The following is a 24,972-nucleotide window of genomic DNA, read 5'->3' as shown; positions in this document are numbered from 1 at the left end:
GACATCATACTCTGACATCACAAATGTTCTAGAATGTTTGATTATGACATCATACTGTGACATCACAAATGTTCTAGAATGTTTGATTATGACATCATACTGTGACATCACAAATGTTCTAGAATGTTTGATTATGATATCATACTGTGACATCACAAATGTTCTAGAATGTTTGATTATGACATCATACTGTGACATCACAAATGTTCTAGAATGTTTGATTATGACATCATACTGTGACATCACAAATGTTCTAGAATGTTTGATTATGATATCATACTGTGACATCACAAATGTTCTAGAATGTTTGATTATGACATCATACTGTGACATCACAAATGTTCTAGAATGTTTGATTATGACATCATACTGTGACATCTCAAATGTTCTAGAATGTTTGATTATGACATCATACTGTGACATCACAACGGAACATGTTTGAGTTCATTTGAATAATATAAATAATATGTTGACATTAAAAAAGAACAAATAAAATCATAAAAAACTACATAAAACAATGATACAAATTATAATAAAATATTTAAGTAAAATGTATAGAAATAAAGAAAAATAAGACAATGAAATAAAGATAATAATTCATTTTAAAAGCTATTTTAAAAAGGTAAGTTTTGAGCAGTGCCAACCGAGTCTGCTGTCCTAACAGACTTGGGGTCTGTAGGGTAAGCACTTATTCCCTCCGCCCTGAACATTTATGGAGATGTATGGGCCTTTTAAGTCAGTGATAAAAGTGTCTTTCAAGGATAAGTGAGCTTCTGCACTGATTATTATAGTTCAATATTCAATATTTGATCACCGAAAACCCCCAAAAAGCATAAAAAGGTCCCTCCCCGCCCAAAAAGTGTTAGTTATTAAACTAAAATCGGAGGATTAAAAAATTTTAAATGTGTATATAGCTTCCAATTGAAGAGTTATGTAAGTCTTGGACTCTAGATGTTAGTTAGCGGTTCTCAACAGGGGTTCCCCGGCACACAGGGGTTCCGCGGAGAGCTGCCAGGGGTTCCGCGAGATGCCTGGCAATGTTCTTTAAAAATATAGAATGACAACAGTCTTATTTTGAAAATCCTATAGCGGGTCTCATTTCTGCCCACGCAGCTCCAGCTAAATAACTAGGCTCCGAAAGCTAGCAACATTTAGGTCATTATGATACTCTTATTTTGAAACTCCGTGGTGTCGTGACTCATATCCGCTCTACAGCACACAGCCAATAAGGATGCATCTCAACACAGCAGGCTGAGCAGTGAGCTTAGCGTCTCTCAGCTCAGCAGTAGTAGCGTACTCTGGATCTGGAACGCGGACATTGAAACACAGCAAGGATAGTGTTTTTGCGACCCAAAACAAATCCCTGCTGTTTTATTCCGCAACGGGTCAAATGCATATAACATGCTTTGCAATCCTTGCCATTCCTTTGTGGCCACGTTGTGTTTAAGACCGGAATGAATGTCCCTTTACCATAAGCTAACAACAAGCCCTGTTCAGAGCGACAGAGAACAGCAGGGTGGGGACTTGGAAGGAGGACTGGGGAGGAGGGGGGGGGGGGCATTCTCCCTCTATGTGTGTGCGTTTGAAAAGATATGATGAAGTCAGACTACTATATTATATTGATAGTAAATGTACTGAGGGTGGACAGACAGATTATGTTGATATTTAAACATAAAAAATACAATACATAATAAATGTATCCATGATCATCATGCAACATAAAACAATTGCAGGAACGGTTTTGGAGAGGAAGGTGTTTTAGGTTGCGTGTTCCAAAAAATTTACTTAAAGTTTAAAGCTCAATATATCAAAACGTGGCACTTTATAGTGAACAGGCACTTTATAGTGAATCCAAATTATTTTTTGGATTACAGAAAATTATCCCTAAAGTGCTATCTGATGCAGCTGCACTGTTTTCCATGAAAATACCATATTTGGATAAGTTTGACCATTTCTAAAAATCTGAAAATCATTAAGTCACTCTGGATAAAAAAAGACTTACAGACAACATTGAGACAAAGCTTCCTGACACATCTCCATCCAAACTCTTGGAAGAACTCATTGAAATCTCATCTGATACCACCTGGAGAGCTAGTTTCAGAGTGTGGTGCTGAGTACCAAGTATCTCATGATGCTGCAGTTAAGGTGTTGATACCATTCAGCACCACATATCTGTGTGAAGCTGGCTTTTCATCCATGACAGCTCTGAAAACAAAATATAGGGCCAAGTTGAGCCTTGAGGATGACATGCGTGTTGCCTTGTCAAAGATCTCCCCACGTATTGACCGTATTATTAGCCAGCAGCAGCGGACCTCGCATTGAGCTAGAAATGTCCACTGAGTGAACGAGTGCTTATTTTCTGTATTTATTTATATTTTTTGAGAAATGGTAACTTGGTGATCCTTTTCTGTATTTAAAAAAAATACATGATTTTCTGTTTTTGAGAAATTGTCAAACTTATCCAAATATGCTATTTTTATGGAGAACAGTGCAGCTGCAACAGATAGCACTTTAGTGATCCTTTTCTGTATTAAAAAAAAAATACATGATTTTCAGTTTTTTCTTAAATAAACATTATTTTGAAAGCAAGCACTTTTGTCATCAGATTCAGACAACTTTATTGATCCCGCGTGGGGCAATTCATATTTGCAGATTCACCAACAAGCAACAAAGACAAACAAACAACAAAACATCTCAACGACAGCACGGCAAATAAAGAGTCATTGTATCATCATTGTAGCAAAAAAGACAGGACCGGGAAAGTCTTTATCGTATGTAGGGGTGCCCTGGAATATTTTATTGAACACAGGGGTGCCTTGGCAGCAGAAAGGTTGAGAACCCCTGATGTTAGATGACCTCTAGAGTCTAGACCTCAGGCTGACTATTGTTCTAATATGAACTAAGCAACTAATTAAAGCTTTTCTATTCATGAAGAGTGCCTGGAACTTCTTTGTTTTTTCAACTGGCTCCCCTATATCCAAAGAGCACATTCTAAAACACTGGATTCACACCACGAAGTCGCTGCAGCCCTCCTTCCTGTTCCAAGAATGTATGAAAGGTGTTCCTGAAAGTATCCTGACCGCCCCTTCTTTGCAGGGCTATAACTTTTTTAATTGTATTGCTAAATTGACATTACTATGGCCCATTCAACGTCAAGTATCTATCGTTTAGGATGTAGCAACGTTCTACTTTTTCATTCACATATTCATACTAAAATACGGTCTAAAGTATAAATATGTTTTTATCATTTTCTGCAGCATTCTGCAGAACGTGATTTATAGCCCTAAATACATATATTAGATCATCAAATGTAGTTTGATACCGATTGACGTCAGATAAAAAAATTCAATTGTACAAGGTCCTACACGTCATGCCTCATCATCTGCTGGTGACCGGAGGGGGGGGGGGGTTTATAAATCCGTGGCCGACGTTAAATCATATATTTAGTATGGGCGATATATATATTAGAGGAGATTATACGTTTAATAATAATCAAACACGCTGAAACTCACCACAGCTTCCTCGTAGCGTTGGGCGATCAGCATTGAGCAGAAAGTTCGCTATTATGGGATGTTGATATATGCGATCCATGTCCAGGTTGTATAATGCTATATACGTCCAAATCATGTTGTTTATCGAGTTATTGGCAACGGATCGCTATCCAGTGTGTCGAGCTGGAGTCCCGCTAGCGATAGCGAGTGGCCGGACGAAATATGGGTGAGCACCACTTCCGGCGCGTCACTTCCAGTTTTGGCGATTCGCCAATTGGCCACCAGATGGCGGTCTTGAACCGTTGGAGAGTTGAGAGGAGATCAACAGCAAGTCTCAAGTCTCCGTGGGTGAAATATGATTGCCATCACAGATTTTAGAAATATTGATCTCAAAGACGCCTTACGCATGGCGAGCAATGACGTGGTAACACGTTCTTGGCGAGAAAAGGGTTAAAAATCGCATTTTTCTACTTAAGACCGAAGCTTGTAACAGATATTTACTAAAATAGTAAAATCATGGAATTAATGTAAAATCAACACAAATAAAGTATATTTAGATTCAGAGACTATTTTAATAGCTTTCTTTGAATACAGTTTCTCTCCTGTGAAATACAAATGTTCAACAAAACCATCAACATTGACTCAGCTAGGCCTCTTTCTTATATCCGCGGCGCTAACAGAAATAAAAACAACCCAGGCCTATATGTTAAAGTGCAGATTGACTTAGAGGACGATAATGTCTTGTATGAACTACCAGTACACAAAAATGTGTTCCATCTTCATGTCAGATGATTTTCAAAAAGGTGCATGAGTCGATGCAAAAAATAACAAGCAAAGATACTGCTGAAAGTTAATTTACATTACATTTACATTTAGTCATTTAGCTGACTCTTTTATCCAAAGCGACTTACAAGTTCTGTACGACAAGTCATCAGGAAGGGCACAACTCTATCAGCTGAGTAACAATGTTCATCAAAGTGTTGCGTGTTACAGTGTAGGTTAGTTTATTTTATTAGGACAAGTGCATGACAGTAAGGTTAGTTAGGGTTAGAGTTTTATTCTTTTTATTATTTCAGATAATGGTTGAAGAAGTGCGTCTTTAGTCGACGGCGGAAGTTCAGAACGTTGAAAAATGTTCACTCCATAGATTAATCTAGATTAATCTTTTTTAACGCTTTAAATAATTTAGATTAATCTCCAGAGTTAAAGCATTCATTTTGACAGCCCTAATTATAATACAACATCACATGAGCCCTTATTGGTGAACGTCCCTCTTACATCATTACATCACAACACTTGGAATGGAATCTTGGAACCTCTTCTACACGTTCAGGTGACTGAACTGCTTGGTTCTCAGGGTTCCTTCAGTTTGCTCTGAACTATGAAAACGGCCTTTTCCTTTGATGCTTCCAACACCTGGAACGCCCTCCGACTGACTCTGAAGCTGAAGGTTCTTCCAACACCTGGAACGCCCTCCGACTGACTCTGAAGCTGAAGGTTCTTCCAACACCTGGAACGCCCTCCGACTGACTCTGAAGCTGAAGGTTCTTCCAACACCTGGAACGCCCTCCGACTGACTCTGAAGCTGAAGCTTCTTCCAACACCTGGAACGCCCTCCGACTGACTCTGAAGCTGAAGGTTCTTCCAACACCTGGAACGCCCTCCGACTGACTCTGAAGCTGAAGGTTCTTCCAACACCTGGAACGTCCTCCGACTGACTCTGAAGCTGAAGGTTCTTCCAACACGTGGAACGCCCTCCGACTGACTCTGAAGCTGAAGGTTCTTCCAACACCTGGAACGCCCTCCGACTGACTCTGAAGCTGAAGGTTCTTCCAACACCTGGAACGCCCTCCGACTGACTCTGAAGCTGAAGCTTCTTCCAACACCTGGAACGCCCTCCGACTGACTCTGAGGCTGAAGGTTCTTCCAACACCTGGAACGCCCTCCGACTGACTCTGAAGCTGAAGGTTCTTCGAACACCTGGAACGCCCTCCGACTGACTCTGAAGCTGAAGGTTCTTCCAACACCTGGAACGTCCTCCGACTGACTCTGAAGCTGAAGGTTCTTCCAACACCTGGAACGCCCTCCAGCTGACTCTGAAGGTTCTTCCAACACCTGGAACGCCCTCCGACTGACTCTGAAGCTGAAGGTTCTTCCAACACCTGGAACGCCCTCCGACTGACTCTGAAGCTGAAGGTTCTTCCAACACCTGGAACGCCCTCCGACTGACTCTGAAGCTGAAGGTTCTTCCAACACCTGGAACGCCCTCCGACTGACTCTGAAGCTGAAGGTTCTTCCAACACCTGGAACGCCCTCCGACTGACTCTGAAGCTGAAGGTTCTTCCAACACCTGGAACGTCCTCCGACTGACTCTGAAGCTGAAGGTTCTTCCAACACCTGGAACGTCCTCCGACTGACTCTGAAGCTGAAGGTTCTTCCAACACCTGGAACGCCCTCCGACTGACTCTGAAGCTGAAGGTTCTTCCAACACCTGGAACGTCCTCCGACTGACTCTGAAGCTGAAGCTTCTTCCAACACCTGGAACGCCCTCCGACTGACTCTGAAGCTGAAGGTTCTTCCAACACCTGGAACATCCTCCGACTGACTCTGAAGCTGAAGCTTCTTCCAACACCTGGAACGCCCTCCGACTGACTCTGAAGCTGAAGGTTCTTCCAACACCTGGAACGCCCTCCGACTGACTCTGAAGCTGAAGGTTCTTCCAACACCTGGAACGCCCTCCGACTGACTCTGAAGCTGAAGGTTCTTCCAACACCTGGAACGCCCTCCGACTGACTCTGAAGCTGAAGGTTCTTCCAACACCTGGAACGCCCTCCGACTGACTCTGAAGCTGAAGGTTCTTCCAACACCTGGAACGCCCTCCGACTGACTCTGAAGCTGAAGGTTCTTCCAACACCTGGAACGCCCTCCGACTGACTCTGAAGCTGAAGGTTCTTCCAACACCTGGAACGCCCTCCGACTGACTCTGAAGGTTCTGTTGCTGCATCTAAAAGTATGATCTCTGGTTCGCCTCCCGCTCCCGGTGACATTTGTCGCATGTCTTCCCGCCTCTTCTCCTGCTCATCCTCCCCTCTAGGCCTTCCTCTACCTGCTCGTGATGCATCTTCGCTAATGAGTAGGAAGGCGTGATAATGGTTGTAATTACTGCTGTCAGGCGATTAAAAAAAGTAATCTAATTAATTACAGGATAATGGCAGAATTCAGTACTGTATCTACAAAACCTTCTGTTTAATCATCTTCCATTTATTCATTTGCTTAGATTTTTCAGGTCTGGTCAATTTGAGCATGGCGTTATTCACAGTCAAGATACATTTTCTTTTATTGATATTCTCATTTGGTTCATTACAATTGACTCAAGCCTCGTAACAGACACAGTATTTCTGACACTGGGAACACATTCCCTGAGATCCATAGATGTCCCTAGAATCAGATACCAAGAACATGCAAATGGACCATATTAAAAAAAAAGTCTGTAAATGTGTATTCTACGTTCTTATGGAATGAATGAGATTAAAAAATATTAAAAAATAAATAAATAAATAAAATAAATGTTTTTTTTTAAATTCATTTTGAGTTAATTTTCATAACGCGATAATTTGCGGTGTAATTAATTAATCTAATTAACGCGATAAACTGACAGCCCTAGTTGTAATAAATATAATAATATATATATAATAGTAATAATTTTCTGTTAATATGCACCGATTTGCATGCATATAAAACGATCAAATGTGTAGATTAAGGTGCAACATGGCATTACATACCAATAAAGGACTTGTTGTAGGTCATCCAGGGCAAAGATTTCAAGCAAACAAAATAATACATAATGAAAAGGTGATTTTAAGAAAGTATACGATTACACAGCTAGTAAGACCCTATTCTGAGGGGGAAGAGAGAGAAGAACTATCTAGATGTGAGAGTTTCCCAAAGGCAAGATTGTGTTCTGGAATGCATAGCATTCATCTGGGTCAGCGCCAGCCAATCAGGACAGCAGCACATGCAGACAGACAGACAGGATCACATGCAGACAGACAGACAGACAGACAGACAGACAGGATCACATGCAGACAGACAGACAGACAGACAGACAGACAGACAGACAGACAGACAGACAGGATCACATGCAGACAGACAGACAGACAGACAGACAGACAGACAGACAGAGAGACAGACAGACAGACAGCACCACCTACAGACAGACAGACAGGATCACCTGTAGACAGACAGACAGGCAGACAGGCAGACAGACAGACAAACAGACAGACAGCACCACATGCAGACAGACAGACAGACAGCAGCACATGCAGACAGACAGACAGCACCACATGCAGACAGACAGACAGACAGCAGCACATGCAGACAGACAGACAGGATCACATGCAGACAGACAGCAGACAGACAGACAGCACCTGCAGACAGACAGACAGACAGACAGACAGACAGACAGACAGACAGACAGACAGACAGACAGACAGACAGCTGATGCCTTCCCCACGCTGTCTAAGGAGCTCCTCTACACATCACAGTACAGGATGAGGACGGAGTGATGCCACTTATTAAGAGGAAGTATTATGGAGCGTTAAAGGATCAATAGGCAGCCACTGATTTCTGGCAACATTTCAGATTTCTTATTGTATCTCGACAGGAATAGATAGAAGTCAAAACAATAAGTAGTTTGACACCAAGAGGTAAGGGGCCGGAGCTAAAACAACGAGATCCAATCAAACAAACGAGTCAAGCGACTGGAACGAGCGGGCTGTATAGTTTCAAGTTTCAAGTTTCATATCAAATGCACATTACAGTTTCACACATACACAAAGGCCTTCTGCAGATACATAGCCGCCTTCTGCAGATACATAGCCGCCTGCTAGCTGACACGTAGCCGCCGGCTAGCTGACACATAGCCGCCGGCTAGCTGACACGTAGCTGCCGGCTAGCTGACACATAGCCGCCTGCTAGCTGACACGTAGCCGCCGGCTAGCTGACACATAGCCGCCTGCTAGCTGACACGTAGCCGCCTGCTAGCTGACACATAGCCGCCTACTAGCTGACACATAGCCGCCTGCTAGCTGACACATAGCCGCCTGCTAGCTGACACGTAGCCACCTGCTAGCTGACACATAGCCGCCTACTAGCTGACACATAGCCGCCTGCTAGCTGACACGTAGCGGCCTGCTAGCTGACACATAGCCGCCTACTAGCTGACACAAAGGCCTTCTGCAGATACATAGCTGCCTGCTAGCTGACACATAGCCGCCTGCTAGCTGACACGTAGCCGCCTGCTAGCTGACACGTAGCCGCCTACTAGCTGACACATAGCCGCCGGCTAGCTGACACATAGCCGCCTGCTAGCTGACACGTAGCCGCCTGCTAGCTGACACGTAGCCGCCTGCTAGCTGACACGTAGCCGCCTGCTAGCTGACATGTAGCTTCCTACTAGCTGACACGTAGCCGCCTACTAGCTGACACGTAGCCGCCGGCTAGCTGACACATAGCCGCCTGCTAGCTGACACATAGCCGCCTGCTAGCTGACACGTAGCCGCCGGCTAGCTGACACGTAGCCGCCTACTAGCTGACACATAGCCGCCAGCTAGCTGACATGTAGCCGCCTACTAGCTGATACGTAGCCACCGGCTAGCTGACACGTAGCCGCCTACTAGCTGACACATAGCCGCCTGCTAGCTGACAAATAGCCACCTGCTAGCTGACACATAGCCGCCTGCTAGCTGACAAATAGCCACCTGCTAGTTGACACATAGCCGCCTGCTAGTTGACACATAGCCGCCTGCTAGCTGACACATAGCCGCCTGCTAGCTGACAAATAGCTGCCTGCTAGCTGACACATAGCCACACATAGCTGCCTGCTAGCTGACAAATAGCCGCCTGCTAGCTGACACATAACCGCCTGCTAGCTGACAAATAGCCGCCTGCTAGCTGACACATAGCCGCCTGCTAGCTGACAAATAGCCGCCTGCTAGCTAACAAATAGCCGCCTGCTAGCTGAGACATAGCCACCTACTAGCTGACACATAGCCGCCTACTAGCTGACACATAGCCGCCTGCTAGCTGACACATAGCCGCCTGCTAGCTGACAAATAGCCGCCTGCTAGCTGACACATAGCCGCCTACTAGCTGACACGTAGCCGCCTGCTAGCTGACAAATAGCCGCCTGCTAGCTGACAAATAGCCGCCTGCTAGCTGACACATAGCCGCCTGCTAGCAGCTACTTAGTAACGCAGCGCTAATAAAACAAAGATATTGTATTAAAAAAAAGAGGAAAGCGATCTGGTGATGTGAGCACTGCATCCAACATGTCCTTCTAGAAAGACACTGTGAAACTCACACACAGCCAATTGACCTATTGACCCTGGGGAAGCGGCGGGGTTGTGATTGGTGGATCAAGAAAAGAGGGCGGTGTTTGAGGCGAGAGTTGACTCAGCTCCACGTCTGTAGTGTTGCTCTCTGTCTGCCTCCAGCCTCCAGACATGAGAGAAGCATACATACTGTACACACACACACACACACACACACACCTATATGTACACATGTACGCACACACACGCCTATATGTACACACTTACACACACACACACACCTACATGTACACACGTACACACACACACACACCTATATGTACACACGTACACACACACCTATATGTGTGTGCAGGAGGACTGTGTGTAGGTGTGTGTAGGTGTGTGTAGGTGTGTGCGTGTAGGTGTGTGTAGAAGCCTGGTCTGAAACAGGGCTGTCGGCTCAGAGGACGAGTTGCTTTGGGGGGGGGGTATTGGATGGAGGGTAGTAGAGAAGGCTCTCTGGGCCAATCAGTTCTGCTCCTTGTAGGCTGCCTGCCTTGGGCCAATCAGATCTGCTCCTTGTAGGCTGCCTGCCCTGGGCCAATCAGATCTGCTCCTTGTAGGCTGCCTGCCCTGGGCCAATCAGATCTGCTCCTTGTAGGCGGCCTGGGCGGCGCCGGCAGCTGCGTTGGAGGCTGCGGTCTGGACCGTCTTGTTGGTCATGACGCCAGTAGCGAACTCCGCCTGGGCCTTCTCAAAGCTGGCACCGGTGGTCCGGTACATCCCATGGACCTGGGGGGGGGGGGGGGGAGAGAGAGGGAGAGAGAGAGAGAGAGAGGGGGGAGAGAGAGAGGGGGGGGGAGAGAGAAAGAGGAGAGACAGAGAGAGGGGGGGGAGAGAGAGGGGGAGAGAGAGAGAGGAAGAGACAGAGAGAGTTTAGTTTATTCGGAGCTGAGTGCTACAGCCCAGACACCGACCAGTGGACCCTGATCGCCCCCATGAGCAGCAGGCGTGACGGAGTGGGAGTCGCTGCATATGGAGGACAAGTCTATGCGGTAGGTGCACACGGAGACAAATGCTTTATACTAGATATTTCTATAGATATGTATCATTTGACTTGCAATGCTTCTGTGATGCCCTCATTTCCCTAAGTGGATTAATACAGTGTCTGCCTGCCTGAGCCACACACTAAGACATTCCTCTCATGTGTCCTGTCCTCAGGTGGGAGGGTGGGACCGTGGAAACAGCCTTAAACATTTATTAGACCAAAAGAAATCCTAAGAAATTAATAAATTACTATCAGCCAAAGGTGGTGCATTTCTTTCTTCTAGTAATTCAGACAATATCAGTTTTTAGTTTGTGTAATGTAATGTAATATCTGTTTTTAGTTTGTGTAATGTAATGTAATATCTGTTTTTAGTTTGTGTAATGTAATGTAATATCTGTTTTTAGTTTGTGTAATGTAATGTAATATCTGTTTTTAGTTTGTGTAATGTAATGTAATATCTGTTTTTAGTTTGTGTAATGCACATAATATGGGAACTTTTATCCATATGGTTGAGCCTGTTAGGAATTGCACCCCCAACCCAAGCAGATTGCAGATCACTCTCTCTATATGGAGGTAAAAAATAAAATATGGTAAAAATAATTGGCATAAAAAGGGCACTTTTTTATGAGGCACAAAAGGGCAGGTGCTTGTGCACCCGTTGGGCTCTATGTGTGCACGTGCCTGCTCGCTGTGCCCTTGAGCAAGGCACATCAGCTTTAACCGCTCCAGTGTTAGCTGCTCAGGGGCCAGTAGTAGAGTGCCTGACCATAGTGTCTTTATACCTGTATCACTGGACATATAAATGCATATTAAATCAAATCAAATTGATTTGTGAAGCCCGAAATCACAAGTTAATGTCCCCATGGGCCGGAAAATTATTCTTTAAACTATTCAAGAAGAAACATCCCAATAAATCAAAAACGAAAAAACCCACCATGAAATCCAAAATAAATGTAAAGTAATAAATGCAACACTCCCAGACATACCCCAGCAAAGGTAAGGAAAAACCTAGCAATAGGAAAAAAGCACCACAGGCTGAATGAATGAATGAATGAATGAATGAATGAATGAATGAATGAATGAATGAAAACTTTATTTAACAGATTGCAGAATGGGTACAATACAGTACGGCTCAATACATACAATTGTTAAGGGGATGCAGACCTGAGAAAGACGTTTGTCTTGTTTCCATCAGGGTCCCCTGATGGGCAATGTGGAGGAGAGAAACCTTAGAAGGGCCGTTCAAGGGGGGATCCCCCTTCTTGGATGTCGGTGATAATAGTGTTGCTATGGATGGGTGGAGAATAAAACAGGCGAATAGTTGGTATGTATGTACATATACGTGTAATAAAACACAAATATGTGCATGCAATAGCAACTGGGGTACATAAGAACATTTTTGAAACATTTAAATATATTACAACTCTGTACATACATGTGATTAGCATTATACTCAGTAGAACAAATGTATATATCTTATACCCAGCTTAATCACTATATTAATATTACTATTGCACTTTACTGTTAGTTTAGTTTAGTTTAGTTTATTCGGATCCCCATTAGCCATTGCCACAGGCATAGGCTACTATTACTGGGGTCCACACAAATCAATACAATACAATAAATTCAATACAATACAATTAATACAATACAATACAACAATACAATACACCTCAATAACACCTAAAAATATTATATAATAAAATATCTAAGTTCACCAATCACCCATCTACTCAATCATGTTTCAAGGCATATATGTTCACTTAAAGCACAACAATACATCTCAATACAATATACAAATATATTAAAAATCTAAGTTCACCAATCACACATACCCATCTTCTCAATCACCCACTATGTTTACTTAACTGACAGTACCACTCTTTCTTTTAAGGTGTTTTTTAAATGTCTGTTTGTTTTCAACCCTAGTTAGTGCAGGTGGTAAGGAATTCCATGCAGTCATGGCTCTATACATCACAGTCCTTTGCATTGCATTTGTTCTTGGCATCCTTACAGTACATCTTTCCATTGACACATGCCTGGTGGAGTAACTGTGTCTGTTGATTGTGAATTGTATCTCATCATATAGACAAGCAGGTTTTTTGTTCTTATATATATTTCTAAAAAACATTATGATATTTACATTTAGTCTTTGTTCTACCATTAACCATGACAGTTTTTCATGCATGCTTACTATGTTTGACCTTTTCCTACAATTCAGAGCAAGGCGCGCTGCTTTGTTCTGTGTCATTTGTAGTTTTCCCAGTTTTTCTCTTCCAGCACTTCCCCAGATCCCCGGACAGTAATCCAGATGTGAAAGGATCAGAGCCTGGATAACATGGATCACCGACTCCGGAGTTAGGAATTCTGCACATCTTCTAATTAAAGCCAGACCTCTCCCCATCTTTTTTGTTATGTTATTTATATGCGTTGACCAGTTCAGATGACTGTCCAATGTTATACCTAGTAGCTTTGCTTCTTCTACCTGTTCAATTTCAGTTCCCCACATCATTATTTTTCATTTTGGATTAGCAATTAGCATATGGTGTGAACCCATTAAAATACACTTTGTTTTTGCTATGTTTAAAACCATTCTATTCGCTCTAATCCACTCTTCTACTTTTTGTAGCTCTTTATTTAGTGCCACACCCAGATCTTCCACAGAGGAGGACACCATGTACAGGGTTGTATCATCCGCATATATAGCCACCTTTGCTTGCTCTAAAATTAACGGCAAATCATTTGTATAAATGGTGAATAACAGAGGTCCAAGGCAGCTTCCCTGCGGAATTCCATACTTAACATTTTTCGCTTCAGATAGGCTACCGTTAAAAAATACTCTCTGGTTTCTACTGTATAAGTAGCTAGTTATCCATGAAACTGACGATGAAGCAAAGCCATAGTCTTTAAGTTTCTCCAGTAGTATTTCATGATACATGACATCAAATGCTGCACTGAAGTCTAACATCACTGATCCTGCTAATTTCTTTCTATCAATATCCATTAGACAATCATCTACTAGCTGTGTCAACGCTGTCGCTGTTGAGTAACCATCCCTATAGGCATGCTGAAAATCACTATTCAATTCATTGTCATTGAAGTAACTCTGAATTTGTGTAAACACTATTTTCTCCATTATCTTCGCTAACACTGGCAAAATGCTCACAGGGCGACTGTTGGCACCCGACAGGTTGACTTTTGCATTTTTCTGTAAAGGAATGATTTTAGCCTCCTTCCAGACTTTTGGACATATACCATATTTAATGCTTTGATTTATAATATGTGTGACCGTACCTGCTACATGCTTTGCTGAAACCTTCAGTAGTCTACCATCCATGTTATCCAGGCCTGCTGGTTTTTCCTTTTTTATATCTGACAACATTTCCTCCACCATTTTAGTGTCAACAGAACATAGACTAAATGAGCATTTTTTATCTTTCATAATCCTTTCTAATATGTTATCATTATATTTTACATTACTCATACACATATTATTCCTTAGAGTTTCAACCTTACACAAAAAGAAGTCATTGAAATACCGAGCTATATCAACAGGCTTTGTTATAAATGCCCCATCAACCTCAATAACGCTAGGTACATTGTTATTCCCCCTTCCTAGTACAGTGTTAAATGTTTTCCATAACTGTTTACTATCATTTTTCACTTCAATTATCTTAGCTTGAAAATAGCTTTTCTTTGTCTTTCTATTCCACTTTGTGACACAATTTCTAAGCTTGCGGTAGTTCTGCCAATCAACCAGACATCCAGACTTGCATGCTTTACTTTTTGCTGCATTTCTTTCTGCCATACAATCTTTTAATTCTTCATCTAACCAGGGTGCCCTTACTGTTTTCACTGTACACTTAACTATAGGCGCATGTCTGTCTGCTACTTGGATAAACCTCTTCATAAATATACTTAGTGCTTCTTCTGGGTTATCCTCTTTATATACATCATCCCATGATATGTTTTCAATATCTTTGACAAATTCCTCTTCCCTGAAATTCTTATATGATCTTTTATAATAATAATAATAATAATAAATCAAATTTATATAGCGCCTTTCATAGAACCCAAGGTCGCTTTACAATCAGGACAAAAAATAGGGCAAGGAAATTAGGGGGGAGGGGGAAGAGGGGATGAGGGAAAGTAGGGGATAATGGACCTAATTTAATCTAAAACTAACTGATGGGGAAAGCCTTGGTGAAGAGGTGTGTTTTTAGAGCGGATTTGAAGGTGTCCAGGGTTGGGGCGTTGCGGATTTCGGGGGGGAGAGAGTTCCAGAGGGTAGGGGACGCCACGCTGAAGGCTCTGTCCCCAAAAGTCCGTAACCTGGTGCGAGGGATGGAGAGGAGACCTAGATCAGAGGATCGTAGGTTCCGGGATGGAGTGTACTGGTGGAGGAGATCAGACAGGTACCGGGGGGCGAGGGCATGGAGGGATTTGTAGGTGAGGAGCAGGAGTTTGAAGGTGATGCGGAACCTGACTGGAAGCCAGTGGAGATGGATGAGGGTGGGGGTGATGTGCTGCCAGGGCTTGGTGTGAGTGAGAACCCTGGCAGCTGAGTTCTGGACATACTGGAGCCTGTCCAGGGCTTTGCTGGGTACCCCGAACAGGACTCCATTACAATAGTCCAACCGGGAGGTGACAAATGAGTGAATTATGTATAATCTTAGGTCCAGCTTTTGGTATTTTTGCCTCTCTAGTGAATGCTATAATATTATGATCAGTGCATCCTATATTAGCTGATATAACTTTTGAACATAGCTCTGCACTATTAGTATACACATGGTCGATGCATGTAGACGATTTTCCAGCCTTGCTTGTTTGCGTTCTAGTTGGTTGGTTGACCAGCTGTACTAGATCACATGCATTCACTATGTCTACTAGTTTTTTCTTTAGTGAGCAGTGTACAGAAAACCAATCAATATTCAGATCACCTAATAAATACATTTCATTTTTCCCATCAGAAACATTATCAATCATCTCACATACATTGTTCATATATACAGCGTTTGCATTTGGAGGTCTATAGCAGCATCCTATCAAAATAGGCTTAAGGTGAGGAAGATGGACCTGTAACCATATCACTTCAATTTCTTTTGACATAAAATCATTCCTTTGTTTCACAGGAATATGATTCTGTACATACATCATTACACCTCCTCCAAATCTATTTCTATCCCTCCTATAAATACTATATCCCTGAATCAATACCTCATCATCATCAAATGACTGGTCCAAGTGAGATTCAGACACAGCCATAATGTGTATGTTGTTTACATGTAACAGACATCCAACTTCCTGTACTTTATTTCTAATACTATTTATATTTATATGTGAAATTTTTAGCCCTTTATTTGGAATGTTAAGTAATTCAACATCCATAATAAAGTATAAAATTTAGGGATGCACCGAAATTTCGGCCACCGAAAGTTTTCGGCCGAAAATGGCTAAAAATTGCCTTTCGGCTTTTGGCCGAAAGAGTTTTTTCACCGAAAATATATCACCGAAACAGAAACAACCTGTAACCTAACGCGTGTTGTTGTGATGATGTCGCGCTGTCGGGAGTCGCGCTGTTTCTATGTAAACTCTGCGCGCAACGCGTCCAATAAATGCGTCTTTAGCATGCTTTTATATCCTTATTTACTATATACCCGTCGCGGTTAATCACTGAGTGATCTAATATGCATATTATTCAGAGCGAGAGGGGGGGGGGGGATTGTGTTTCTCACATTGATGCTGTCTGTCTGTCGCGCGTCTACTGTGCCAAAGTCAAGAGAGCACATTCATCTGGGGACTAGAAAGGTGCGCTCAGTAGAGCACAGATGTCCGCTGCGGCAGCCAGAGAAAAGATGGAATTAATGTACTGTATGCATTCAGAAGTGCTGAATAAATGTTTTATGGACCCATAATAGTGATTATTTATTATTTAAGTTAAGTTTTGCCATAATCACATTTTTCCATAATCATAATGTTCCACAACATTGGTAAAAAATAATTCTATTCTATGAATCATTTTCGGCCTTTCGGCATTCGGTTTTCGGCCAACTGTTTTCTATTTTCGGTATCGGTTTCGGCCAAGAATTTCCCATTCGGTGCATCCCTAATAAAATTTGATTAAAAACGCATGGTCCTGTGCCTACAAGACCTTATGGTACCTCTTATTCATGTTGTGGGGGGAGAGAGAGAGAGGAGAGACGGAGAGAGGGGGGGGAGGGGGAGAGACAGAGAGGGAGAGACAGGGGGGAGAGAGAGGGGGGGAGAGAGATAGAGAGAGAGAGGGAGGGAGAGAGAGAGAGGGGGAGAGAGAGGGAGAGACAGAGAGAGAGGAGGGGGAGAGAGAGGGAGGGACAGAGAGAGAGGGGGGAGAGAGAGAGGGGGGAGAGAGAGATAGAGACAGAGAGGGGAGAGAGAGATAGAGAGAGAGGGGAGAGAGATATAGAGAGACAGAGAGGGAGAAGGAGAGACAGAGAGACAGAGAGAGAGGGGGAGAGAGAGGGAGGGAGAGAGAGAGGGAGAGAGAGTAAGAGAGAGGGAGGGAGAGAGAGACAGAGAGAGAGGGAGAGACAGAGAGAGAGAGACAGAGGGAGAGGGAGAGGAGGGAGAGAGAGAGACAGCAGCAAGATTTGTGAGCTGCTATGACAAGAAAAATACATCCAACGGAATACAACCACCATAAAGACTGTCAATCACACAAAAACATCCTTCTGTACTGACTGACACGAGACATGTAGTGAAATGAAAGTGGCCATGCCCGCTTCCATCGTGCAAAAAATACAAATAATAATAAAATAAAATAGAATAGAAAAAAAATAGACCTGATAAAAATACTAAGATAAAATACAATACAATGGTAAGCTTACAAATTAAAACGGTAATGGGTCCTATGTACACTACTATACAATATACAGTTATACTATATGTCACTATGCTATACTACCTATACTATACAAAAAACAAAAACATCCAGTTATGTTTTTTTCTTCCTTCAAAGTGACCTTTTCTTATGTGTTTAAAGTGACGCATATCGTTTTTTACCAACCCAGTTCCGCGTTCGCGTTCTGCCAACTGATTGGCCACTGACGTTTCTGGTCGTGTGACATGTGCGGCCAATCGTGTGACGCCTGTTTCTACACCGGTTAAGCTTAGGCACTCTTTCGAAGTTGGTTAAGGTTAGAGTTTGTCTTAGAGCAGGGCGATAGAACACCAGCCCTGATTCCAAACTCTAACCTTAACCAACTTCGAAAGAGTCGCCTAAGCTTAACCAGTGATAAACTAGGCGTTAGGTAGTTTGCTGCTGTTAGAGCCGGAAATGGGCAAAGACACAGGCGTCACGCGATTGGGCGCACATGTCACATGACCAGAAACGTCAGTGGCCAATCAGATCGCACCAGAAACGTCAGTGGCCAATCAGATCGCAGAACGCGGAACTGGGTTGGTAAAAAACGATACGCGTCCTGTGCAGTGCAGTTGCCAAACCAGGCAGTGATGTTCCCAGTCAGGATGCTCTCTACAGCCCCGGAATAAAAGGACTGGAGTATCTTCCCCGATACTCTGAACTTCCTTAACTGTCTCAGGTGGTAGAGGCGCTGCTTAGCTTTTTCCACCACAGTGTCTATGTGTGTTGTCCATGTCAGGTCCTCTGTGATGTGGACCCCCAGGTACTTGAAGCTGCTCACCCTGTCCACGGTAGCCCCGTTTATCCTCAGTGGCTTGTGTGTCCCCTGCTGTATTCTCCTAAAATCCACGATCAGCTCCTTGTTCAGGAGCAGGCTGTTATCCTGGCACCAGCGTTCCAGTACCTCAACCTCCTCCTGGTAGGCCTTCTCGTCGTTGTCCGAGATCAGCCCCACCACCACTGTGTCGTCTGCAAACTTCACTATGGAGTTGGGGCTGAACTTGGCCACACAGTCGTGTGTGTATAGTGAGTACAGCAGGGGGCTCAGAACACAGCCCTGGGGGGACCCGATACTCAGGATGATTGAGTTGGAGGTGTGTCTACCCACCCTGACCGCCTGGGGCCTGGTCGGTCAGAAAGTCCAGGATCCAGGCGCTCAGGGCGGAGCTCAGACCCAGATCGATCAGCTTGTCAACCAGTCTGGTGGAGACTATGGTGTTGAAAGCTGAACTATAGTCGATGAACAGCAGTCTCACATAGCCCCCCCCCCTGACTGTCAAGGTGAGAGAGGCTGTTGTGCAGTACCTGGGAGACCGAGTCGTCAGTGGACCTGTTCGTCCTGTATGTGAACTGCAGTGGGTCCATGTTACTGGGGAGGGAGGCACAGATCCTTGACCAGCCTCTCAAAGCATTTCATGACCACAGAGGTGAGTGCCACCGGTCTGTAGTCATTTAGGCCTGCTGGGGAGGAGTTTTTTGGTACAGGGATTATAGTGGACACCTTGAAGCAGGCAGGGACCACGGACTCGGCCAGGGATAGGTTGAATATAGTGGTGAACACCGGGGCCAGCTGGTTGGCACAAGACTTAAGTGTTCATCCTGTTATCCCATCTGGGCCTGCAGCTTTCCTAGTGTTCACCCCCATAAACGCTCTCCTCACGCTTTGCTCCGTCACCGAGAGAGCGTGTTTCTCCCCCGCGGAGGACCCACCCCCCACCCCCCCCCCCCCGCGCGCCGCGGCAGCCGGTGAGCTAACGTCGCCACTGCCCGACCCAAACCGCGCGTAGAGAGAGAGAGAGAGAGGAGGGAGAGGGAGGGAGGGAGGGAGAGGAGGGAGAGAGAGAGGGAGGGAGAGAGAGAGAGAGAGAGAGAGGGAGGGAGAGGGAGGGAGGGAGAGGGAGGGAGGGAGAGAGAGAGAGAGGGAGGGAGAGAGAGAGAGAGAGAGAGAGAGGGAGGGAGGGAGAGAGGGAGGGAGAGGGAGGGAGAGGGAGAGAGAGAGAGAGGGAGGGAGAGGGAGGGAGAGGGAGGGAGAGAGAGAGAGAGAGAGGGAGGGAGGGAGGGAGGGAGGGAGGGAGGGAGGGAGGGAGGGAGGGAGGGAGGGAGTCTGTGTGCGTGCGTCTCTCTCCCTCTGTGTGTGTGTCTCTCTCTGTGTGTGTGTGTGTCTCTCTCTGTGTGTGTGTGTGTGTGTGTGTGTGTGTGTGTGTGTGTGTGTGTGTGTGTGTGTGTGTGTGTGAGTGTGTGTGTGCATGTGTGTGTGTGTGTGTGTGTGTGTGTGTGTGTGTGTGTGTGTGTGTGTGTGTGTGTGTGTGTGTGTGTGTGTGTGTGTGTGTGTGTGTGTGTGTGTGTGTGTGTGTGTGTGTGTGTGTGTGCATGTGTGTGTGTGTGTGTGTGTGTGTGTGTCTCTCTGTGTGTGTGTGTGTGTGTGTGTGTGTGTGTGTGTGTGTGTGTGTGTGTGTGTGTGTGTGTGTGTGTGTGTGTGTGTGTGTACCTTCTTGAACATGATGAGAGACATTACAGCCAGAGCGGTGAAGAGAGCAGCGATGAGGATCATGATGATGCCGACTGGGATGCTCCTGTTCAGCGCCGTCAGAGCGGAGATCCAGCCACTAGAGGGAGACAGACAGACAGACAGACCCCAGGTCAGCTTATCTCACCATGTTCTTATTCAGAGATCCAGCCACTAGAGGGAGACAGACAGACAGACAGACAGACCCCAGGTCAGCTTATCTCACCATGTTCTCATTCAGAGATCCAGCCACTAGAGGGAGACAGACCCCAGGTCACTCAGAGACAGAAGAGCGGTGTGAATAGGTGTTAGACCCGCGCAGAGACTTGTCAGACTGCCGCTGCCGCCCCCCCTCCGAATTCTAAACAACACATTGGCATTTCATAATTTGTATGAATTATCTCTCGCAATAATATCCACAGGACTCGACTTTTCGTTGCGCGAGTTGGACGTTTTATTTACCTGATCACTGTAGGCTCATGACAGCAACCAAGTGACTTTCAATCAACGTTGAAATGTGATTCCGGAGTGATACCTAAATGCATCCCGTTTCATTCAGAGAGAGAGAGGGGGGGGGGGGGGGAGGAGAGTGTGTGTGCGAGCAGCGAGCTGTGAGCCGCGGCGTTTCTCTCCTGTCTTTTGGAAACTAGCGATAAGAACAATAACACTTCCGGTCGGGGGGGGGGGGGTTTCAAAATAAAAGAGCGAAGTCTAAAAAAACAGGAAGGGCGTTTATTTTGTACATTTGTGGCAGCGTTACATCATTTTCAATCTTTCTGCGCTCGCATTTTCAGTGGTATCGTTTGGACGCACATATTTCCGAACTGAGAACTGAACTAGTTCATGTAGAAAGTGAACTTTCCCAACACTGCCCATGTGATATATAATTTATTTATTTCTGGGCACTCCAACTAAGAAGCAGAGCTTGTGTGCCCACTGGTTGCACATCCAACACTTCTCCCATACCTCCCCTGAACGGCTGTGGGACAACGTTTCCATACAAATCAAACAAAAACAATCATCTTCATCTGATGAAAACTGTCTCTTTCTTTTCTGTTTCTTCTTCTTGCTGGTTGCCTTTTCCAGCTGCGGTGGAGTACACTGGGATGTACTAGGCTTGGTAGCTGGTCTAGGCTGGGATGTACTAGGCTTGGCAGGTGGTCTAGGCTGGGATGTACTAGGCTTGGCAGGTGGTCTAGGCTTGGCAGGTGGTCTAGGCTTGGCAGGTGGTCTAGGCTTGGCAGGTGGTCTAGGCTTGGCAGGTGGTCTAGGCTTGGCAGGTGGTCTAGGCTGGGATGTACTAGGCTTGGCAGGTGGTCTAGGCTGGGATGTACTAGGCTTGGCAGGTGGTCTAGGCTGGGATGTACTAGGCTTGGTAGGTGGTCTAGGCTGGGATGTACTAGGCTTGGCAGGTGGTCTAGGCTGGGATGTACTAGACTTGGCAGGTGGTCTAGGCTTGGTAGGTGGGCTGGGGTGCATTGGGCTCTGCTCGGTCTGTCCTCAGCTCATCCATCACCTCCTCCACGTTGATGAAGAAACGGTCCATGTTGTGCTCATTAAAGCACTGTCATGTGCTGGTCACATGTGACGACCAACCCCAAAGAGAATGTGACGACCAACCCCAACTGGAATGTCTTGCTAGTTTCAAGGCTGACAACCATCTAAAAATGAGTTAGTTAGCCAACAACAATCTAAACTATAGCTTTCCCTTCACACTTTTTAAGGGTAACAATTGTTTCATTATAAACCAATTGTGTAAAAGCCTAGAAGAAAAATACTGAGGAGCTGAATTACAATTCCACATGAAAAACACAAAAGGTCCTCTCACCTCAAGTGCAGCTGTCTTACTCCAAAGACGACTATGTGGGTGAGCTCTGATCCCAATTCTGGACATTTCCATAAAAAAATATGGGAGACAGCGCCTTTTGGTTGTGAAATATGAATAATGAATGTGACAACCAACCCCGTTCTCCCCTACATACTACATTCATGTGACATAACTGAGTCATATATATTCTGATAGCCCAGGTTGTTCTGAAAATAAATATGTACATCACTTCATTGTACAATACATTGTTTAGGTTTTACAAGCAATTTATCAAAGTTGACAGTGGACTTGAATTTGGTATAACAATACAGCGTAAATATATATCTTATACAAATAACAATATATAAGGTATAGAAAATAACATTTCTAATGACTCTGCACCCTGCACCCAAGAGGAAGGGGAACTATGTGAGAATGCTGTTCATCGACTACAGCTCAGCATTCAATACCATAGTCCCCTCCAAACTCATAGCCAAGCTCAGGGACCTGGGCTTGAACTATGACCTGTGCCAGTGGGTCCTGGACTTCCTGACGGGCAGACCCCAGGTGGTAAGAGCCGGCAACTGCACCTCCTCATCCATCACGCTCAACATAGGGGCCCCCCAGGGCTGTGTTCTGAGCCCCCTCCTCTACTCCCTGTACACACATGACTGCGTAGCACAGCGGAACAACAACACCATCATCAAATTTGCTGATGACACAGTAGTGGTGGGCCTGATCTCTGCCAACGACGAAAGGGCCTACCTGGAAGAGGTAGAGAACCTGTCACAGTGGTGTCAGGAGAACTGCCTCTCCCTGAACGTCAGCAAAACAAAAGAGATGATTGTGGACTTCAGGAGGTCGGGGGTCAAGGACTACAGCCCCCTCAGCATCGACGGGGCACCAGTTGAGAGAGTGAACAGTTTCAAGTACCTCGGAGCCCACATATCCGAGGACTTGACATGGACCACACACATTGACAGTGTTGTGAAGAAGGCACGACAACGCCTCTACTTCCTCAGGCGCCTAAGGAAGTTCCAAGTCAGTCAGAAGATCCTTAGGAACTTCTACTCATGTACAATAGAGAGCATCCTGACCGGCAACATCACCTCCTGGTTTGGGAATAGCACTGCACAAGACCGTAGCAGACTACAAAGAGTGACACGTTCAGCCGAACGCACAATTAGAGGGGGGCTTCCCACCCTCCAGAACATTTACAACAAGCGGTGCAAGGGGAAGGCTAAGAGAATTATTAAGGACTCGAGCCACCCGAACAACTGCCTCTTTGAACTGCTGCCGTCAGGCAAGCGATACCGGAGTCTTATGGCGAGCACAGAAAGACTCAGAAGGAGCTTCTATCCCCAGGCCATCAGGCTGCTAAACGAACAATAATCGCTAAACGAACAATAATCACTATGCAACAACCATCAAATGCACACAGCACACACACCCACACGCACACACACACTCACTCAAACAAACAACACACTGCAGCACCCACTCTCCACACTTTAGATCACACAAACACACTTACACTTTATATTTATTGATAAAGGATTTGCACTACAACTCGTACACCTACTGTGAATTGTACCTAAACTGCACCTTGTCCATTTATGCCTTGCACTATATAGTATTGTATATTAGTACACTGCACAGTATTGTATATTGTATGGTAACTACGTCTACGAACATTGTACATATGTCTAAACTGAACACTGTGACCTCTTTTTTTTTTCTTCTAATTTTTACTATGTTTTTATTTCATACTTATCTTGTCATGCACAGTCTCTGGAGCGCAACAGTAAGAAGCATTTTGTACAAAAGTATTCTGTACTTCTGTATGACAACTATTAAAGAAACTTGAAACTAGCTTTATCAACAACTCTCTCTCTGGGCCTCTTGGGTCAAAAGGCAGTCATTGGAATAACAAAGGAACGACAGACTGGAAGCTGGGCCTTTGTTCAGGTGTGAGTTGGTGTGGAGTGAATTGAATTCTGGGAGTGTAGTCCTTTCATCACATTACTGAATTGTCTTTCATTCTTTCAAAGCCCTGAACTGAGATTTGGTTAGAATGTTACCAGAATGTTTCATAGGACATTGATTGAAAACTATCGGCTCGAATTTGACAATTGATGGCTTATTTTGAAGGTATGAACCTGTAGTTTCATATTATGTAAAAAAGGAGAAATGTGAAAATCGCCCAGATTCCAGAAGTTACAGCGTATTTTATCTATTTATTCTTACACATTTGCACTACCTCTTTACTGTATGAAGCACAATCTCAGGAGGCTCATACAGAACTGAACTTAAAACTTGAACTTGATTGGTTAGCAGCTGCTGTGCAACGCGAGAGAGAAGTGAGGAAAACCTTTAACCTCTTAACGTCCGGCGTGCCATATACTACACGCTGCATTTTTTGCCGTGCAACCAATACCTTGTTGGAAAGTTGAATTTGCCGCCTTTCCATCGTCACCACACTCAACCTATTGCGTGCTTCGGGTCTCGAGTTACACAACGAAATATTCGGCGAGCGTCATTCAACAAGCCGTTCGGGCGAGGAAGCCACGTGGAGGCGAGCTAGCGTGCCAGGCCGCAACAACCAACAGAGATAGAACTTATTCATTTAGTTTCTTAACCTTTTAAATACTTTCAACCATCCTTTTTCTGATACAACCTGGACTTTCAACGTACGTCATTTTGGATGCATACAGGGGAGAGAGACAGTGTCTCAGCCAGAGTGAGAATTCCACCGAACGATTGCCTCTGTGAACTAAATCAACACAACGCAGACACAGAGAGAGAGAGAGAGAGAGAGAAATAGAGAAGGAGATTGGAGACAATTGGAGGTGGGCTTCCCACTCTCCAAGACATTTACAACAAGCGTTGCAGGGCCAAGGCTAAG

General features: G+C 44.7%; 1 protein-coding gene across 1 annotated transcript in view; it reads right to left on the bottom strand.

Moving 5' to 3' along the window:
• Positions 1-9,119: 9,119 nt before the first annotated feature.
• The window catches only part of LOC311236461 (secretory carrier-associated membrane protein 1-like), a gene marked incomplete at its 5' end in the record, with an annotated part of 38,794 nt that continues 22,941 nt past the window's right edge, over positions 9,120-24,972 (bottom strand). The window contains 2 exons of the mRNA XM_084324142.1: positions 9,120-10,597; positions 20,243-20,360. Coding sequence (XP_084180268.1) covers positions 10,448-10,597; positions 20,243-20,360 — 268 coding nt within the window. The 3' untranslated portion in view covers positions 9,120-10,447. The remainder of the gene's footprint in view (positions 10,598-20,242; positions 20,361-24,972) is intronic.

The sequence above is a fragment of the Notolepis coatsorum genome (assembly GCF_963971535.1).
Source record: "Notolepis coatsorum genome assembly, chromosome: 11".
Taxonomy (NCBI): Eukaryota; Metazoa; Chordata; class Actinopteri; order Aulopiformes; family Paralepididae; genus Notolepis; species Notolepis coatsorum.
This window is presented reverse-complemented; position numbering and strand designations above follow the sequence as displayed.